We start from the raw sequence: 21,858 nt of genomic DNA on the forward strand, positions 1-21,858 counted from the left end.
GGTTTTTAACCGCAGCCGGCTCCGTCAGAAGGTAGAATCCAGTGAAATGGAACACCTTTTGAGGAGCAGGAGGATGGGTGCGCCACTTGACATCTAACTTAGTAGCTGCACGCCGTCAAAGGGAAAAGAATGATGTGTCGTCCTGACCCACCAGAGAGGCGGCGGCAGCAGACAGACACTGGACGGAAAAGTCGTCGCCATCGTCTTCCGAAAGACTTTGACCTTCCAGGCCGATGTCAAGCACATCATCATCACCTTGAGCCTCGAGGTGATAGTGAGATGGCGCTGCATCCTGCACCGTTTCAGCTAACCCGTCCACATACTCCATATGGTCTGCCCAGCTGGAAGCGGGGGCTGCCCAGCTGGAAGTGGAAGCCTTGGCCTCGTCGTCCTCGTCAGACTTGGACGAAAACGGATTTCTAGACTCAGAGAGCATGGGGTCTTGTTGTGAAACGGTAGCTTCTCCCTACACTTTTTGCACAAACTTGACCCGTCGTTCAAGCGTGGGGCGCCGAAGCTGGCTACAAAAAGCACAAGCATCCGGCTCCGACAATGCTCTTCTGGCGTGGACAATTCCAAGGCAGACGGGGCATGCTTCGTGCTGGTCTTTTTTGTGAAGCGGGAAGCCGCACTCCTGAGGACAGGGGCGAATGGAAGACTCCTGCTTCGCCATTTTTTGCTTCGTGCTCATCCCGAACCACAAAACCAAAGAGAATAAAAATAGACAAATGAGAAAATACAACTAGCTCTCAGTGGCCAGACACGCTAATCAGCAGGCAGCAGTAGCTAATACCAATAGGAGCAGTTAAGCTAGTTTTGGAAAAATAAGAGTGATGCTAGCTAGCAGCAGCTATAAAGCACCGGTTGGAAATTAGGTGTTCTCAGCGAGGTGGAGTGTAAAAACTGAATAATGACTGATGGGGGTATATTTATATGCAGGCAGGGTCTGCCACCCGTCATCACATGTCATTTGCCTAACGGCGTGATTAAAGGTGTCTTCAGTTAGGCCACGCGGGGGCGTGATATCCCATACTCTATGTGTAGTACTGAGTGAATCGACTGAAATGGAACTGATTATCAGAATAATCAATATGTGCAGTTCTAATCTCTAAAAACCTATTGCTCATATGTTTGAAATATAATGTGATTCAATCATTTCTTCATTTATTATTTGTGAACTGATGTTACTTTCACTTTATGAAGTCATATGCATCAACTCACTGAGCGCACTCTATTTAAGAAAGTACAGAAATGGGTCAGGATGTGTTTCCATCTATAATCTGAATCTGAGAAATGTATGGACTATATTTTCTCTACAAACCCTGAATTTCCAGATGCCAGAAGCAAAGAGGAAGATGAGATGACAGGAAAAAGGAGACAGTTTCCTGTCAGGTGGAACCAATATTGTGTCTCTTGTCTATCTTTGATACTGTGTTGGAAAACCCAGGCACGGCCGTGCAGTATGACTAAAATAAAAAAAAAATAAAAAGACCGAATGTTAAAGTGAAAGGCTTGAAGTCACAAAATCAGTCAGTCGGTGGGTTTCATCTGTGGTGAAGTTAAACAGCCCCCCCTTTCCTGCCCTGCCTGCCCATGGCAGTACATCTTGAATAGCTAGAGCAGCCCCCTCATCTGGATGCAGAAGCATAACTGCAGCAATAATGAATAGATCCTTTGTTTCACTTGCCCTTTAATAAGTGGTTGAGGCAGAAGGCGCAGTGGTGTACTTCTCTCCATTACTCTTCATCACAAGGAGTTACCACCACCCAGGAGGTTCGTTTACAGGGTTAGCGAACCTCCTGGGTTTGCTAACCCTGTAAGCAAACCTGGGTTAGCGAACCCTGGTTCAGAATGAGAATCAGATTGTATCCTGATTTTGATACAATGTCCTTGTATCATTGGGGACATAGGCTTTAACAGTCACTCTGCATCACATGATGGGCTGAAAGCCACAAGCTATCTGCGATTACATCTTAAGTAAGATTGGGTCCAAAGGAGGGAGGCAAACTTTGGAGACAGAATAAGTGCTAAAACATTTCTATCTGAACACTAAGGTGGACTGAGTATGCATCTAAATGCAAAAGCTCAGATTCTTCATTGATGGTTATGTTCATCACCCAATGTGATGAAATCCTTTTAATGAATAAATAATGAATGCAGTTAATAGCTTACAGCTGTTTGCCTGACTCACTGGAAAAACAAGGATTACATAACGGAGAAGGAAGATGAAGAAAGCTGACAGAGCTACTCACTCTGATCAGGGTGAAAATGTCGTCCATGTATGGCCGGATGTGAATCTTCACAAAGGACACAACCATTCCCATCTGCTGGAAGAGGAACTGCAGGAGAAGAGAGTAAAACATTACACCTGATCAGATAGAAAGAGGAAAAAAAAAGAGTTTTTAACTATCCAATCTTCCGTTTACCTCTCGGATGCTGGCGTCGCAAACGCGGATGACGTTGAGGAACGTGGGCATGACCTGTGGCAGGAACTGGACGCACTTGAGGCCCAGCGACTTGAAGATGAAGGTGACGGCCTGAACGACCATGGTGTGGTGGTTGGACAGCGAGGGGTCTCTGAGGATTCGCATCAAAGTGACGATGGCCACCGCTGGGTAGAACTCGTCCAGGGGCAGGTTGCCCATGTTCACCAGCATTTCACTGGTGCTGTAGTCCGCTGGAGGAACAGAGCAATCGAGAGACTCAGGCTCTGGCAATTAATCAAGAGCTTAGATTCATGGCCAGAGACTCAAGTAAATAATTCTGGCCAGAATTTAGGGTCAGGTTGGAGCTCATGCTTCTGTGGCATGTTTAATAAGCCTGCAATCCATCCAGCACAGAGAAAACCAAACAGAAGTTAAGGTAGTCCTTAACTTAACTTCTGTGAAGATATCTAGCTAGATAACTATCCCTCTTTTTTATACTCTAAAAAGAGGGCTAGATAGTTCAACCTGTTCAGAAAATAAAGTAAGTAAGCAGGGTGCAGAAGTGAATCAGACAGTACCAACACAGCGCAGGCGGCTCCGCCCTGACCCGCTGCACCTGTAGCAGAGATCAGATCCCACTAATCACACATCCCAGATGATTTGACCTTTTCTCATCCTGTGGTTACAACAAGCCACAAAATGGAGCTAGAAGATGTTAAAATAGAAAGCGGTAAATTCTTAATTGAAATAGTATGTTGGATTTACTTTGGGCTCATAACTTTAATTAAAGTTAATCAATTGGGTTGGATCAGGCTAAGATACAATGGCTATGGGCTCAGGTCCAGATGTGTTTTTTACGCCCGATTTAAACTCTACAATTAAAAGACATATCCCAAAATATTAGAATATTACCAAATGATAAATTCCACCAATGATCTCTTTGGGCTTCCATCATTCAGTGTTGTCATATTTCTTGAAATAACTGAATGTATAAAACAGATCATCATTGTTCAGAAATATTTTCAGACCATCAGAGTTTTACAAGACTTCTTAGAGTTATATTCTACAGTACATCTCTGTCTCTGGACACTTTCAGTCAAAATAAAGTAGCTTTTCTATTCACCATTTTATTATTCCAAACTTAAGCCAATAAAAACAAACAGATGCTTAAAATGCTTAAATATCTCAGCTCTCTAAGAAGACACAGACCACACCTCAGAAAGGGAACAGTGCTGTAATAATTTAGCCTTCAGATAAATAGGAAAAATAAATTGTTCCACTGCCATAATAACGCACATAAAACAGCCCTGTGACCCAGCAAGAAGGCAGCATTTCATTGCTTTTATGACTCTTGTGTCCCGTTTTGATGTGAAAATTGTAATTTGAAGTCAGGTGATGCAACGAATATATCCAGGCTCTTCTCACATACAGAAGAGGGTTATCGTGCCCCAGACGGCAACCCTGACAAGCCTGCCAACAGATATACAACCTCCAGTTCTGGTTTCAGTCCATTTAGTTCAAGAACAAACTGGGAAAACCATTACTGTACAGTCCAAGGTCATACTTGGAGCGGATGAGAGAAGAGGAGGCCCGGTCAGGTTTCAAATGACAAAAAGACAGATGGGACGTTTATACTGTTATCGTGAATTTTCAAGATATCATACATGATGGACTTTTCGTGAAAGCAGAAAATTTCCAGTCAAATCCTCTGGAAGAACCATGAGAAGTTTGGCTGTTATTTACAAGCTAAACCAGTCTAACCAGTGTCTGCAGTTAGATATTATTCCACACAGATTGATGTAAAGAGTAGTAAAGCCTGTTGGAGGTCATGCTTGCTTAGTTACACTATCAAACAATAAGAGCACATTACCCTGCAAATATATTTATACTGCATTAATTTTTCACACTGTTTTATCACAACCACAAACTTCATTGGATTTTATTTAAATTTTTCATGACTTGATGATGGATGACTTTCAAAATCTCCAAAAAAGTTGACTAAACGTCTGATTTAGCTGATTGCAGTTGTACCATGCAGTTGGCATTTTTTAATAATTGATGAAACAGTCCTCCATGACACATTTAAAGCTTTTTATGTTGCTTTTCAACCCACTAAACGTCTCCATAACTTTCCCACTGACCTTTTTTGGTATTCATGATGCCGTTTGTTCTTTAATGTTCTCTAACAAAACACTCAAGCCTTCACAGAACGGCTGGATTGATATTGGGATTAAATTACACACAGATTGAATTATTAATCGCTCTGCTAAAGAAAATACTTAATGTTATTTAGATGTACTTGAGTTAAGGGGGCTATGTAGATTTTTTGACTTTTTTTTTTTTTTTTACAAAAGTACAAGGATTTTCACTTCTGGTTTAAGGGGTGTGAATACACGCCCCGGCCCAGTCGCGGAAGGCTCTTCTCACCGACCCGAGTCGTACTGTTTTGCTGACATTTTTTATGTCAGCAAAGTGGCTTTAGATATTCATCTGGGGTGCTTTTACTAGGGTTACCAAGGGACCAGCCCCTATACATTTAAAGCCTGGGAGGTCAGGGGAAGAGAGAAAGAGGCTGCGGCGGAAGCTTGTCTGTTTGTCTGTGTTATCCAGAAAGCAGTTGGGCACAATATCGCAACACCAACACCGTGAGTGAAACAATGGCTGGGGCAGACTACTATATAAAGTACTCGGGGACCACTTCTTTATTATTACACATCCCCATTTGTAGAGTACGGAACAAATCGCGTCCTGTGTAGGTTCAATACGGGACGGGTGGCAACCCTAACTGTCGAGTCTATTCTATGCGCCGTATAATGCGGTGAGCCTTATATATGAAAAAAGTTTAAAAATAGGCCATTCATTGAAGGTGCGCCTTATAATCCGGTGTGCCTTATAGTGCGGAAAATACGGTGTATATATATACTGCTCAAAAAAATAAAGGGAACACTTCAGTGTTCACTTAAATGTTAAAGTATATATATATATATATGTGTGTGTGTGCATGCATACATTGATATACACCATATGCCGGCTCAAATGTCGCCCAGCCAAACAAGGTCTGTGTCAGGTGCTGGCGAACCAGAGCACCTTGACGAAAAATGGCCTACTGGAACAAGACGGAAATGGGCGAGAGGACTGCTAATAAAACATGGATCTGTTGGAATGCTACTACTCAAGTAACCCTAGTCAGAGAGGCTACATGCAAAGAATGCAGGAGGAATGGTTAGATCGACATCCCCAGTCAACAATATCTGCCAAACAACTAGTAGCTCAGTGTTCCAACATCCACAAACGGCAACTGCTATCACAACTTGAGATTGACGAAATACAAACACAAATGCTACGGCAAGGGGGAGCCAGGATGCCAGGTTAGAGAGGAGTTAACTCCAACTCCCCATCCAGAGATTGGGTATGCAGGCACAATAATGAATGAACCATCAAAACTGAACAAGGCAGCAACTGACCTGAGAGATAGAATGAACACCAGGCAAGAATGAACACCAGGCAACCCTGACGCCAATTACAACAGCTTAGTGAAAAACCATCAGAAAGTCTGATTGAAGATGTGAATGCAGCATTGAGAACGATTCCTACCAACATCAACGGAAACCAATGAGCTGATAGACAACTCAGCATCAGTGTTCCTGGAGATGCTTGGCTATCAGAGCAACCATGAGATTCAATACCCACCATGGGAAAGATGGTTAGAAGCTAAAATCAAGGTAACAAGGAGGGAATTGAGCCAACTGTCAGAGCTCCAAAGAGGTGCGATGAAAAGATCGGTACCTAAGAAGTACAGCCAGATGCCCATGTCTGAAGCACTCGAAACTGACAAACAAAGGTTCCAAGCCTTGGCCAGCCGCCTAAAGGGATAAACGAGAGAGAATGAAGCAAGGAGGATTAACCGGCTCTTCTCCACCCAACCAGCTAAAGTGTACTCTCAATGGCAGGGTAATAACAACAGAGCAGACCCACCAAGGCTGGAGACTGAACAATACTGGAAAGAAATATGGGAAAGGGAGGCGTCCCACAACAGCAATGCACGGTGGCTAATCTCTCTATGAGATGACCACAGCAACCTCCCTGAGCAAACCCAGGTAACCATCACAATGGCAGGCATCCAAGAAAGAGTCTCAGGTATGAAAAACTGGACAGCACCAAGACTTGACATGATCCATGCCTACTGGCATGGATCATGTCAAGAAACTCACTGCCAGTTTCGTCTCAGCAAGACTCTCCTTAGCGCCAACGCCAACATAGCAGACCTCACTTCCTCTAAGCCACCTGCCTCTGACTTCCCAGAGGATCCAGCACTCTGCGTTTCTGAGGTCTGAGACCGGGGTCCAGATATCATCTTTACACCCGTCTTCCTCCAGAATGTGTCTGGCCCCCCGGCACTGCAAAATCGGACATTATCTGTCCGGATCACTACAAGAAAAGTTACAAAAAACAGAAATACAAAAAACAGCGGTCTTAATTCAAACCTCAGACTGATCCCCTGCCTAAAAGGAACCTCAGACTGAAGAACTTTCAGCCTCCAAGTCGTTTAACTGGCTCTTTTAAATACCAGATCTCTCTGTGCTAAAGCTCTATTAATTAATGATTTCATCATCGAGCATAATATTGATATTTTATTTCTGACAGAAACATGGTTGAATGACAATAATGAACCAATCGTACTAATTGAATCAGCACCTCCTACGTACAATTTTTTAAGTAAGAATAAAAAGCACAAAAAAGGAGGAGGCGTGGCTTCAATATTTAAAAATACCATAAATTGTAGTAAAATCTCATTGGGTAATTTCACGTCATTTGAGTATCTTGGAATTGAGGTAAAAGGCCACAAATGAACTTTGACACTAATTTCAACATTCATGTTGACAACCCCCAAGACCATGGGGCAAAAAAGCTCTGTAATATATTGGAGAGTTTTGGTTTAACACAACATGTCAAACAAGCAACACACACTCATGGACACACACTGGACCTGGTTATCAGTAAAGGTGTGAATTTTTCCAATGTTTCTGTAACCGATGTTGCCCTGTCGGATCACTGTGCTGTTATCTTTGAAAGTTCTTTATCCGTTAACCCACTTAGACAAAAAGCTACTATCACAAAACGTACTTTCACAAAAAACACAGCAGAAACATTTAATCAAATCTACTCTTCTTAATCGCCCTTAAGCTATAATGACATAGATAAGTTGGTAGATGATTTTCAGTGCACACTTTCAGATATCATTGATTACATCATTTAGATTACATCTAAAGTGAAAGTTGTAACTGATAGGAAGAAATCTCCATGGAGAAATGCACAAACAGTTCAATCTACAAGACAACTCTGCCGTAGGGCCGAACGGAAATGGTGTAAAACTCAACTGCACGTTTACTATGACATCTACAAAGAAAGACTACGTAACTGTCACACAACACTAAAACATGCAAGAGAGGCTTTCTTTGCAGATGTCAAACAAAAACATTAACAATGCTCGAGTTGTATTTGCTACTGTTGACAGGCTCACAAACCCTCCTACGACGTTGCCACCTTCAATCTAATGCCGCCTGCAACAAGTTCTCCAGTTTCTTTTCAGAGAAAATGCAAAAGATCAGAGGATTAATCAGCACATTCACTTCAAAGCCAGTATCAATGCTGTGCTCAAACAAAACAAATGCAGGAAAAATGACCCAATTTCAACAACTTCATTTTAAAAACCTTGAAGAAATTATAAGTCAATTAAGCTCCGGTTCCTGCTGTCTGGATGTCCTACCCACACATTTCTTTAAGAAAGTCCTTCCTGTCGTTGCTAATGATCTGATCCAAATAGTAAACTCATCGCTCTCTTCAGGTGTTTTCCCCCAGGCTTTGAAAACAGCAGTTATCAAACCACTGATAAAAAAGAACAATCTAGAGAAATCACTACTGCAAATTGCAAGTCAATCTCCAACCTCCCATTCATCAGCAAAATTATTGAAAAAGCAGTTTTTAAGCAATTCAATAACTTCCTAACAATAATGAATCGCTTTGACTCCTTCCAGTCTGGTTTTCGTGCTCACCACAGCACAGAGACGGCCCTTGTAAAAGTGGGAGACTGTGGGAGAACCACAGTGCTGGTTCTGTTGGACCTCAGTGCAGCTTTCGACACTGTTGACCACGACATTTTACTGAATCGACTGGAGAGTTGGGTCGGACTCTCCGGTCCAGTGCTCCACTGGTTTGAATCTTACATAAAGAACAGGGATTTCTTTGTTTCAATCGGAAACTTCTCATCAGAGAGGTCAAAGGTCACATGTGGGGTACCCCAAGGTCAAATCCTAGGACCCCTTCTTTTCAATATTTATATGCTCCCACTGGCTCAGGTTATAACAGGAAACAAGATTAGTTACCATAACTATGCGAATGATACACAGCTCTACATCACGATGTCACCAGGTGACTCTGAACCCATCCAATCAATGAATAGATGCTTAGAACAGATAAATATGTGGATGTGCCAAAACTTTCTCCAGCTTAACAGGAACAAAACTGAAGTTATTATCTTTGGACCTAAAGAAGAGTGAACTAGAATCAATACACAGCTTCAGTTATTACAATTGAAAACCAGCGATCAGCCCGAAACCTGGGAGTAGTGATGGACTCTGATCTGAACCTTCAGTCACATTAAGACAGTCACAAAGTCGGCCTTCTATCACCTGAAGAACATCTCCAGGATTAGAGGACTTATGTCTCAGCACAATCTATAGAAACTCATCCATGTGTTTATCTTTAGCCGCATTGATTACTGGAACAGCGTCTTCACAGGTCTGACTAACAAATCAAACAGTTGCAGCTGATCCAGATTGCTGCTGCTCGTGTTCTCACTAAAACCCGGAAGATGGAGCACATAACACCAGTTTTAAAGTCCCTACACTGGCTCTCTGTAGCTCAAAGAATAGACTTTAAAATTAAAACAATTTATAAATTGTTAGTTTATAAATCACTGAATGGTTTAGCACCACAATACCTTAAAGATCTGTTATTGCTGTATCAACCGTCTAGACCCCTCAGATCTTCTGGTTCTGGTCCCCTCTGGATCCCCAGAACCAGAACCAAACGAGGAGAAGCAGCATCCAGCTTCTATGCACCACAAATTTGGAACAAACTTCCAGAAAACTGTAAAACAGCTGAAACACTGGGTGCCTTTAAATCTCAACTTAAAACCCACCTGTTTAGAGTTGCTTGTGGTTAAATTAGGATTAGAGTGTGGGTGTTGATGTCTTTAATGTTTTTATCTTTACTTATCTATTTATTAATGTCACATACCATTTTTATTTTTTTTTCTTTAATTATGTAAAGCACCTTGAAATGCCTTGCTGCTGAAATGTGCTATACAGATAAAATTTTATTGATTGATTGATTGATTGAACGAACGACATAACCAAGTGGCGGGCATAGTGTACAGAAACATCTGTGCAGAATATGGACTGGAAGCCCCGAGATCAAAGTGGGGAACACCCCCAAAGGTGGTGGAGAATGACCGAGCTAAGATCCTGTGGGACTTCCAGATCCAGACAGACAATATGGTAATGGCGAACCAACCAGACATTGTGGTGCTGGATAAAAAGCAGAGGAAAGCCGTTGTGGTGGATGTAGCAATACCAAGTGATTGCAACATCAAGAAAAAGGAGCACGAGAAACTGGAGAAATACCAGGGGTCTCAGAGAGGAACTAGAAAAGGCCTAGAAGGTGAAGACCACAGTGGTGCCTGTGTTTATGTTGTTTATCCAAAAACTAAACAACATAAAGCCAAAGTGGAAATAAATACTGCATTCAACCAAAAGAGTGCAGATTATGAAGTCTGTATTGCCCTTCAGTAATCACTAAATTTAAATAGAGAAGAAGGGCACATCCGACTACCTGATACAATAGTTCACACTACACCATTTTTTGCCCCCATTTTTCACTTATGACAATCTTAGAACGTCTGACATTCTAAGATTGTCGCTTGCGATTTCATAACCGATCATCTTGCAGTGTGTGGTATGTTACGGTGGATAGTCGTGGCCGCTCCGATCTAAATCAGGGGTTTTCCCCGACTGGGAGCGTCAACGCAGCCTGTTGAATGTGACAGGTAGCCAATCAGAAAGCGCAAATTTCTCTCCGTGCTATCTGAGGGGAAATTATGAGGGGAATCCCAAACAGCTGACACGGCGTAAACAGAAGTCCAGCATACATCGGAGATGATATATGGAAACAACATTAAGAGACGATAAAGCCGATAATTAAAATGAGGTCGATAGGTTTGATTTATCGTGTGATTAATTGATTAATTGATTTATCGTTTATCGCGACAGGCGTGAGTATTTTATTACTGAGTGGGGGTTAGTCACTTTTTAAATGAAGCACAGTTGAGGATAATCGGTTGTACTCTTGGTACATGGTACAATTTATTTGTCCATAAAAATTCTTACTGACTGTGCGTGATAAATTGACACAAAAACATCTACAACTAACTACAAGGAGTGGAGCGATCCACCCCCACTATTTACATGAGTGGGTTGTTCCAAACAAGTTGGCATATTTTGCAAACAAGCCAACTTCGCTGTTGGCTTGTTAGCAGAATATGTTAATTCGATGTTGAATTATGATCACAAAAGTTGAATTTATGGTTAATCTTGACGACTGATGGTGGATAAACCATCAATCATCCAATAATAGCCAATTAACTAATGTTGAAAAGATGTCATTGAATCAATTTTGTTTTGTGGTCAAATTCTAATGATTGAAACGCCAATGTATAATCCAGTGTTTTTCAACACTGGTCTGCCAGGCACACTGCCCTGCAAGTTTTGCCCTTATTCACCACACAATGATTTTAATTGTTGGTTGATTAACAGGGTTTTGCTGAATTGAAAACATGGAGATCAGTTTGACTTAAGGACCAGGGTTGGGAAAAACTGATAATCAATTTTGAATCAAAGTATGCTGTTTGTCGCACCTCTACCCCATTCCTCACCAACTCCCCCTTCTCCTGCCCCCAACCACACACACGTAACCTTTCCCCTTAACTTTGTAATTCATAAATGTTTATCATCTTCTAACCGGCGCCTTTCTCACTTTGATTTTTATGTTTTTCAGCTCCTGCTCAACAGTTTGACCCAAAGCTGACTGTCGAGGACTGCAGGGAAACTGTCAAGAAGTGGCTTCATTACGCGCCAGAATGGGAGGAAGGCATCGCAAGGAAAAAAAGTGATGCCAAACTGAGTCAAACTTCGGTTACCACAACTTGTACCGTTTCCCTGGTTCGTACAGTACAAAGCTTAACCTCTTGAATGCTGTTCTTTATGGACAATAGACTGTTGTTCTAACAGTCAAAAAGGAGTCAAGTATGTTTAAAGAGCTATCCCTGTTGTCTTAAATAAAATGTTATATTAATGCCATGTTGTCACTAGTGTACTTGTACAGATCAGATGTTCTTCTGTATGAACATCTGTTCATGGGAATTAAATGTTTCATATATTTTATTCTTTTCATCTTTTTTCTTAATTCAGAAACCTTATTAGAGTCCTGTTTTGATATGTTTTATAAATTTGTCTAATTTTAATAATAATGTGAGAAAACCACAGCTATTTGTTTATTCTGCCAATAACAAATAGGCAGAATAAACATGTTAACATGTAATGATTTTTTTTAATTCAGCATGTGATGAAAGATTTTGCCCTTTATGTTTCAAAGACGGTTAGCCCTCTTAATGTAAGAGAAAACTACTACTTAATAATTAATCATTAGTCAATTGATTAAATGAATGAACTTTATATTAACTGATTAATCGATAACTTGCATCCCTGAACGCTACACAGTTACATCATTCCCAGTGTCTGTTTTTTTTTTTTTTTTTCTCCAGATGTCATGGGAGGCACACCTTCTAGGTACCTTTCACTTTTTCACCTCTTACATCCATTGAACACTTTATAAAACTATGGTGATGAACTCAAAAGAATACAAAGGTGGCCTTTCTATTCTTTTCAGTCAACAGTGACGTTAGACTTGTAAAAATCACACAGATGCCGTTTTTGTCCAGTTTTTCCATCTCATTGCTCAACTATGAACACTGACCTCAACTGAGGCAAGTGAGGCCTGCAATAATGAAGATGTTTTGTGACTTGCTGGATGAGTCGTCGCTGTGAAATTTGGACACACCTGCCACTCCCAGGAGGTTTCACCACTGCCACATGTCTTCTGCATTTGTGGATAACGTAGGTACTCTGGAGTGCCAAAGCTTTAAAAATGGCTTTTTAATCCTTTCCACGATGATAGATGAAACTGACTTTCTTTCTACTTCTTGTCATAAGAATTTTATTCAAGTGATTCTACCAGCCTGGAAGTAATCAGGTTTAGATGTGGATTTAATTCACCTTTTAAACAAATGTGTTTGATCGCAAATACGTAATTTACCAATGTGAAAACTGCTTCTTCACACAAGATGGTCTGGATAGTTTCTTCCCCCTTAATAAATGAAACTATAAGCGATGCACCGAGATATGTATAAAATTCACTACCATTTCTACACCTTGAAAAAGATATGACTTCACTGCTTTAATTATAACCAAATAAATAGCACATGACCAGCTTCCTTCATACCTCTCTGAAACAAACACCCACATGAAATAATTACCGGTTATTAAAATTGTCCCAGTTTTATTTATCGGACCAATACCAATATCTTAAAACATAATTAATATCGGCCGATACCGATCTTAGTGCCGATAAGTTATGCATCCCTAGAAACTGTAACTTAAAAACTGAATATCTTGTATTTAAATTAGTTTGATAATCTGAAACTTTTACCAATTATGAAAAAAAAATTTAAAAAGGGAATTGAAGAAATGTGTAAGGGGGCAAATACTTTTTCACAGCATTGTAACATAATCACCTTGTGCAGATTTAATTTACAAAGCTTGAAAGAAGGAAATTTTAATTTTGCTTAAAATGTTATTACTATAATTATTATAATTATTATATTATTACTGGTCAGGAAGCCTCCTGGACAGACGCACGAGGGACTATGTTTCTGGGCTGGCCTGGGAACGCCTTGGGGTTCCCCCGGAGGAGCTGGAAGGAATGGCGGCGGGAGGGAGGGTTGGATGGAGGAATGGAGGGAGGGAGGGATGTTATTACTATTTAATTAGAAGCTCATAATTGTGACAGCTTTAAGTAAGTGCTGTTACAACATAAATCCCATTTTCAGTAATTGAACTGGTTTAATTCAAACAATATTTCCAAGTGTAACAAAAACGTATCCATTTAAATCATAAATCACTTTTCTTGTTCTTTTTCTGTCAACCACTCGCTGTGGTACAACAAATAAAAGCAGTCCAAGAAGTACTAAGTTTTCTCAGGTGGTTAAAAAATGTTCACCAGACTGGAGACATATCAAAACATATATTCATGTGTCATACAGTGGCTTGATTTGAGTTTTTTTTTTTTTTTTTTTTAGAAAAAAGCATAAAATGAACTGTTTCCAGCTTTGAAATGAAAATCTGATACTGCTGTAAATTTCAAGGAAGGCTAATGAAAAGATAATATCATCCACAATGTGACTCTTTGTGAGAAAAACACGTGTGGGTAACGTGGATGGGACCTACCAGAGTCCTGGTTAGACTTGGATTCAGAGAGGCTGACTGCAGAGGCATCCCGTGACTGATCGATCATGCCGATGTTCACCTTGTGCTTGTAGGGATCCAGAGCGCCGAGCAGACCCAGGACTCGGATGGCCTGCAGAGACGCATAGCAACCTTCTGGTGAATCACGCTGGCCACTTCTGTGCCAGAATACTAGAACAGCAGGTTTGTGAACCTTAATCTTGAACCTTGCACTTAGGATAAAAATTAAAAAGAACTTTGTAAATATATTCTACATAAAATATATCAAGTATCACAGTTTTAGCTTAGTTAGCTTAGTGTCACAGTTTTAGCTCAGTTAAAAAATATCCTACTAAGAAACTTCTGCAATCAATTATTAACTGGTTAGTCCAAAAAATAAACACATCAGCTCTAAACTGTATTAATAAGTCAAGTAGAAAGGGCTGAGCTTTAGGTTTTAGCTGCTCAACCCATCACAACTAGCTAAACTAGGTTGGCAGCACCAACTCACTCGCTCTCTGGTTGCCTAGTAACAACCTGTTGAGTAACTCGCACAAAAGCAGTTTCATGTTTTCATTCAAAACTGCTTAGAAATTAACACAGCATAGAGGAAAACTGTGGATAAAACAGGAAAGGCCATCAATTTGATAGGATATTAGATTATTAAGACAAAAAAATTCAACAATTCTGGATATAATTACAATTATCAATATTAACTCATCTGAAAAGCTTATACCAAGGTGTGAAATTCTTGACAGTAAAAATTTTTATATATATATATATATATATATATATATATATATATATATATATATATATATATATATACACACAGTACATACCAAAAGTTTGGACACACCTACTCATTCAATGAGTTTCCTTTATTTTCATGACTATTGACATTGTAGATTCACACTGAAGGCATCAAAACTATGAATTAACACATGTAGAAATATGTACTAAACAAAAAAGTGTAAAACAACTGAAAATATGTCTTACATTCTAGGTTCTTCAAAGTAGCAACCTTTTGCTGTGATTACTGCTTTGCACATACTCTGCACACACTGCATTCTCTTGATGAGCTTCAGGAGGTCGTCACCTGAAATGGTTTTCACTTCACAGGTGTGCCCTGTTAGGTTAATAAGTGGGATTTCTTGCCTTATAAATGGGGTTGGGACCATCAGTTGTGTTGTGCAGAAGTCAGGTGGACACACAGCTGATAATCCTACTGAACAGAGTGATAGAATTTGTATTATGGCAAGACAAAAGCAGCTAAGTAAAGAAAAACAAGTGGCCATCTTTACTTTAAGAAATGAAGGTCAGTCAGTTCGAAAAATTGGGAAAACTTTTAAAGTGTCTCCAAGTGCACCTCTGCTGCGGAGGATAAGTTCATCCGAGTCACCAGCCTCAGAAATCACAGGTTAACAGCAGCTCAGATTAGAGACCAGGTCAATGCCACACAGAGTTCTAGCAGCAGACACATCTCTGCAGAGATGTGTCTGCTGTCTGCATGCAACAAACAGTTGTTGCATGCAACAACTGTTTAGAGGAGACTGTGTGAATCAGGCCTTCATGGTAGAATAGCTGCTAGGAAACCACTGCTAAGGACAGGCAACAAGCAGAAGAGACTTGTTTGGGCTAAAGAACACAAGGAATGGACATTAGACCAGTGGAAATCTGTGCTTTGGTCTGATGAGTCCAAATTTGTGATCTTTGGTTCCAACCACCGTGTCTTTGTGCGACACAGAAAAGGTGAACGGATGGACTCTACATGCCTGGTTCCCACCGTGAAGCATGGAGGAGCAGGTGTGATGGTGTAGGGTTGGTTTGCTGGTGACACTGTTGGGGATTTATTCAAAATTGAAGGCATACTGAACCAGCATGGCTACCACAGCATCTTGCAGCGGCATGCTATTCCATCCGGATTGCGTTTAGTTGGATCATCATTTATTTTTCAACAGGACAATGACCCCAAACACACCTCCAGGTTGTGTAAGGGCTATTTGACCAAGAAGGAGAGTGATGGGGTGCTATGCCAGATGACCTGGCCTCCACAGTCACCGGACCTGAACCCAATCAATATGGTTTGGGTTGAGCTGGACCGCAGAGTGAAGGCAAAAGGGCCAACAAGTGCTAAGCATCTCTGGGAACTCCTTCAAGACTGTTGGAAGACCATTTCAGGTGTCGACCTCTTGAAGCTCATCAAAAGAATGCCAAGAGTGTGAGAAGCAGTAATCAAAGCAAAAGGTGGCTACTTTGAAGAAACTAGAATATGAGGTGTATTTTCAGTTGTTTCACACATTTTTGTTAAGTATATAATTCCACATGTGTTAATTCATAGTTTTGATGCCTTCAGTATGAATCCACAATTTTCATAGTAATGAAAATGAAGAAAACTCTTTGAATGAAAAGGTGTGTCCAAACTTTTGGTCTGTACTGTATATATATGCATTTTTGTGTACAGTGCATCACAAAAGTGAATACACCACTCACATTTCTCCAGATATTTAAGTATTTAAGTATACCTCTTCATGGGACAACAATGATAAAATGAAACTTTGATACAATGAAAAGTAGTCTGTGTGTAGCTTATATAACAGTGTAAATTTATTCTTCACTCAAAATAACTATATACAGCCTTAAATGTCTAAACCGCCAGCAACAAAAGTGAATGCACCCCTAAGAAACTACACCCATAAATGTCCAAATTCATATATATATATATATATATATATATATATATATACACATACATACTTTTGTATCACAAAAGTGAGTGGTGTACTCACTTCCATGTACGCTTTCCCTGCCAGCATCTTGCACCCTGTTGTTACGTGCTGGACTGTCTCAGGGGCCTCCTTGCACAACCCACACCTTGGGTCTTGTCTGGTGTGGTAGATCTGAGCCTCTATTGCTCTGGTGTTTAGAGCCTGTTCCTGTGCAGCCAGGATGAGTGCCTCTGTGCTGTCCTTGAGTCCAGCTTTTTCCAGCCATTGGTAGGATTTCCTGATATCAGCCACTTCAGTTATTTGTCGGTGGTACATCCCATTGGGAAAACTTTTTTCCCAATGGGATGATGCTGGGGTACCTCCAGCATCATGGGGTGCTGGAGGTACCCCATGATGGTACCTCCAACACCTCGTCCTCTGTTCCCCACTGTCTGAGACATTCGCTGAGCACATCGTCTGTTGAGGCTTTGTCCTTCATGTATTTATGGATCTTGAATGCTTCATCCTGGACAGTGGCTGTCACACTCACTAGTCCTCTGCCTCCTTCCTTATGGCTCGTGTACAGTCTCAGGGTGCTGGATTTGGGGAGGAACCCTCCATGCATGGTTAGTAGTTTCCGAGTCTTAACATCCGTGATCTTTATCTCCTCCTTTGTGCCAGCTAATTATTCCTGCAGGGTATCTGATTACTGGTAAGGCATAGCTGTTTATCGCATGGATCTTGTTCTTGCCATTGAGCTGGCTTGTCAGGACTTGCCTTTTTTGTTGGAGGTATTTGGCTGTAGCTCCTTTCCTTGTGATCTCATCAAGGTTGCCATTTGCTTGTGGTATTCCCAGTACTTGTAACTGTCCTCAAAGTCTGCTATTGTTCCTTCTGGGAGTGAGACCCCTTCTGTGTGGATGGCATTCCCTCTCTTTGTGACCATGCGACCACACTTCTCTAGTCCGAATGACATCCCAATGTCAGTGCTGTAGATCCTGGTGGTGTGGATCAGTGAGTCGATGTCTCGCTCGCTCTTGGCGTACAGCTTGATGCCATCCATGTAGAGGAGGTGACTGATCGTGGCCCCATTCTTGAGTCGGTATCCGTAGCCAGTCTTGTTGATGATTTGGCTGAGGGGGTTCAGGCCTATGCAGAACAGCAGTGGGGACAGAGCATCTCCTTGGTATATGCCACATTTGATGGACACTTGTGCAAGTGGTTTGCAGTTGGCTTCAATGGTGGTTTTCCACAGCCCCATCGAGTTTGCAATGAAGCCTCCTAGAGTCCTATTGATGTTGTACATCTCTAAGCATTCAATGATCCAAGTGTGTGGCATTGAGTCGTAGGCTTTCTTGTAGTCAGTCCAAGTTGTGCACAGGTTGGTGTGTCGGGTTTTGCAGTCTCGGGCGACTGCGTGGTCTACAAGGAGTTGGTGTTTGGCTCCTCTGCTATTTATGCCGATGCCCTTCTGTGCTGTGCTCATGTATTTATTCATGCCCGCTTATCTTAGACGCTATGATGCCTGACATGAGCTTCCATGTTGTAAAGAGAGAGTTATTCATTCTCTCTCGTGCATCTCTTTAGGCGGCTGGCCAAGGCAAAGGAGAAGCCGCTCAAAGCAAGATGACAGAGAACACCAAACTATTTTTAAAATATTAGAAAATTTAATTACACAATTATCAAGATAGAAGCCATTTGTTAAATACTTAATGAAACATATTCACCGTATTTGATGTTTGTTGTGAATGACGTATATTCGCAAACAGGGGCGCCGCCAGCAATCGTAGGCCCCCTGACAAAAAATTTGTTTGAGCCCCCCGGCGCAGCTGCTGATACAATTTTTGAGTCTATTTGACCCATAAAAAGTGTCACAATTTTAAAGGCTTGCATCTGCCTTGCTTTATTTGGTTCAGTGCTGATAATTAGCACAATATTTACAGCTCATAAATTTAACATCCAACAGTCCACATCCAGTATGCAAGTAGGTTGCTTAAATTTTTTCTGTTAGTTTTAGGTACTGAAATGTCTCTCCCTATGAGCAACAGTCAAAAGCAATGTGCAACTACACATAAGACAATCCAGACTTATCAAAAATGCTATGTATTTGCATTTTATTCAAGCTGCAGTACATAACTTTAATAAAAAATGTTTTCCCCATATTTGTTAAAGCTGTCACAATGTTGTAGCAGTTTGTTATGAGAGATGATCTGTGAAAACAAATCAATCTCCTCCATCTCCTTCCTGAATTACTATTACTAGTTAAAGTAATGCACCGTTCTGACCAAAACAACCAATCAGAACTAGTAGGACGCTCTTAGCACTGTGAATTAGCCTCATTCACTCACTGCTAAATGTGCTAATGGTGAAGAAACAACGTATCATTACAAGAAACCGTTTATCTGCGGTATCATTGGTAGCTATGCTAACTAAACTGAGCATTCACAATTTGAATCTGCATAGCTCTGTGCTATGCTAGCTGCAGCACGGCACAAATCGAGGGGGAGGAAGGATGAGCAGCACTACACGAGATTATAATTGACAGCATTAAACTCTCCTGCCTCTGACTGGTTGTTTCCAACACTGGGAGAAGGCAGAGGAAATAGATTTTTCACAGATTACCTCTCATACCATACTATCACAACATAATGATAGTTTTAAAAAATCTGTGAAATAAATATTTATATAAAAGTTACATACTGCAGCTTTAATTTCTCTTAGGAGAGAACCGGTCAGGAGAGATGTGGGTTATAGCTGCTGCTGACCGACTCATCTGTTGTTAAGTGGTAAAAGGTACAAGGTAAATATATGAAAATATTAGTAATTTTTTTCCTTAATTCATTAAATGCAAAAGGAGGCAAACAGTAGTTTGTAGCTAAGCTAATTATGCTAAATGGTTGATAATCTCACACAGTCTACCCACCTGTTTTGGAGAAAAACTGGATTATTAATCAACATTCGCCTTTTTCTCGGTTCCACTCTTTCTTTTTGAAAACCTGATTTTATAACTTTTCTTAGCAGCATAGTAACTGCCACAATCGTTCTTGTTTCCTACTGTCTGCTGGTGAACAGCGTCACTCTCAAGCGCTCCAAGCAGGAACGAACCATTTAACGCAGTGTACAGGGCAAATATGGATGTGTGTTATCTGATCTGGGAGTGGGAACATAAAATTTTTACTGCTAAAAACAATCTTTGAAAATACAATATGATTAATTTTGTAATTGACAGGGCCCCAATTTTTTTTATTTACTTGTATGAACAAAAAATAATTAAATTGTGGAGGGCCCCCTGTTGGTCAGGGCCCCTAGAATTGTCATCACTTTTCCCCCCTATACCGCGCCCCTGCTCGCAAACGAACGAGGTAATTTCACATTTCAGTATTGATAAAAACATGTTGCGTGAATCAAGCTGGCCAAAATCACTAACCAAGACACAAAATAATATGCTATATTACCATCCAGAAACACTCAGAAGTACCCCACAGCATTACGTTCAGGATCCTTACAATTTTACAAGTTTTTACTTTTACAGAGATTTCTGAAGCATACAAGTGAAATATAAGCGGCATCACCAACGTAACCTAGAGTTGCTAACACGACGTTAGCTAGTCAACTGACTAGCTAATGTATCATAGTAAAAGAAAAGTACCGCTTACCGTTCTTTGTGCAACTTCAAATGCCAAACAGTTGGAAGTTGTATCTCCATCTGAGATCCTGGTCTTGCAGGTTTTGCATGTTTCACTTTGTTTTTAGTTGGATATTTCATGATTGATGTACCCAAAAAAAATTTACTCACAGGAGCATATCTGCTTTGAGAGTTTTCTGTCTCTCGTGTTTTTCCCCACTATTTTAAAATCCAGTTAATTTGATTGGTTGTGCTGCAGTTACACACACATACATATGGAGTGTGGAAAAACAGGGATGGTCTACGCCTGTCAATACAAATGAGTGAAATGAATTAATGGGGCCACTTTATAAATAATGTGTTTAAAATTTTTGACTTGAGTAAAATATCAAGTCTTTTCAAGTAAACAGCTTCAAGTCAAGTCCCAAGTCAATGGACCTTACCAAGCTCCGCCCAGAAACGCCCCTCGACAGTCCCACGTGACTGCATTGCTCACAAACAAAGCCTCGCAGGACTTAGTTTCTATGTCTAAACATGGCATATTTTGTTTCAACTGACTCTCTACAGAGTATTTCTGAATCGAGTAGTGTTAGATTTCTGACGGATTTTCAAAATATATCAGCCACGTCAATGGACAGAGAAATCAACAAGGTCATATCTTTTTTGGACGACATCAAGGTGTTTGAGCCACGGGGTGCCTCCACCATTGTGCGAGTCACAGCTAAATGCTACTGATCGATGAGGAAAACAGCAGATCCTCACACCCTAAGCATAAATATACCTGTGGACAAGATCACTGATGCCTACTGTTCTTGTAAGGTAAGTCGATCATTCATGGTCTAGAGCAGGGGTGTCAAACTCAATTTCACTGAGGGTCACTTCAGTATATTGGCCAAACTCTATGGGCCACATAGACGGTACAAATCAGGAGTTCTCAGGTGCAGTCCTCCAGACTGCAACTTTTAGATGCATCCTTGCTAAAACACACCCCAGACAAAAGGTTGACTTCCCTCATTAGCAGCAACTCAGTTCTGTAGAGGCTTATAATGAGTCAATGATCCAGGTGTGTTAGAGAAGGAACACATCTAAAGTTGCAGATGGTAGCCGAAAACTAGACTTGGGCACCCCTAGCATAAATGTATGAAAATACAATGTTAAAAATAAATTAAACAACACCTCATATTGCTAAATAACGCTTTGGAGCGTCTGGTTAGGAAGCGCATTCAAAACCTTTGGTTGAAATGGCAAGTTAAATTCAAGTCTCCATTACAGACCAGAGAAAACTAAAGAAATACAACAACGTTGTATTAATCCATTTGAGGAACCGGTAATTTATCTTGAGGAAATAAATGACGACGCAGAAGTTAATTAGACTGTAACATGCGCAGTCCGCTGCTCAAACACTGCGGAAGCGGCTCCGCCGCTGCGAAGAATTAAAATCCGCTGGAAGTTAACTCATCCAGTGGATTTAACAAATGGAG

The 21,858-nt window shown here is 40.8% G+C and overlaps 1 protein-coding gene across 2 annotated transcripts in view; it reads right to left on the minus strand.

Moving 5' to 3' along the window:
* mtor (mechanistic target of rapamycin kinase) overlaps positions 1-21,858 on the minus strand; it is a 168,774-nt gene that overhangs the window by 118,622 nt on the left and 28,294 nt on the right. For both annotated transcript variants that reach the window (XM_081608531.1, XM_081608530.1), the window contains exons 18-20: positions 14,048-14,177; positions 2,427-2,677; positions 2,253-2,339 (exon numbers count right to left, since the gene is read on the minus strand). In XM_081608531.1, coding sequence (XP_081464657.1) covers positions 2,253-2,339; positions 2,427-2,677; positions 14,048-14,177 — 468 coding nt within the window. The remainder of the gene's footprint in view (positions 1-2,252; positions 2,340-2,426; positions 2,678-14,047; positions 14,178-21,858) is intronic.

Source organism: Poecilia reticulata, chromosome 7, assembly GCF_904066995.2.
Source record: "Poecilia reticulata chromosome 7, P_reticulata-male-v2, whole genome shotgun sequence".
In the NCBI taxonomy this organism is placed as follows: domain Eukaryota; kingdom Metazoa; phylum Chordata; class Actinopteri; order Cyprinodontiformes; family Poeciliidae; genus Poecilia; species Poecilia reticulata.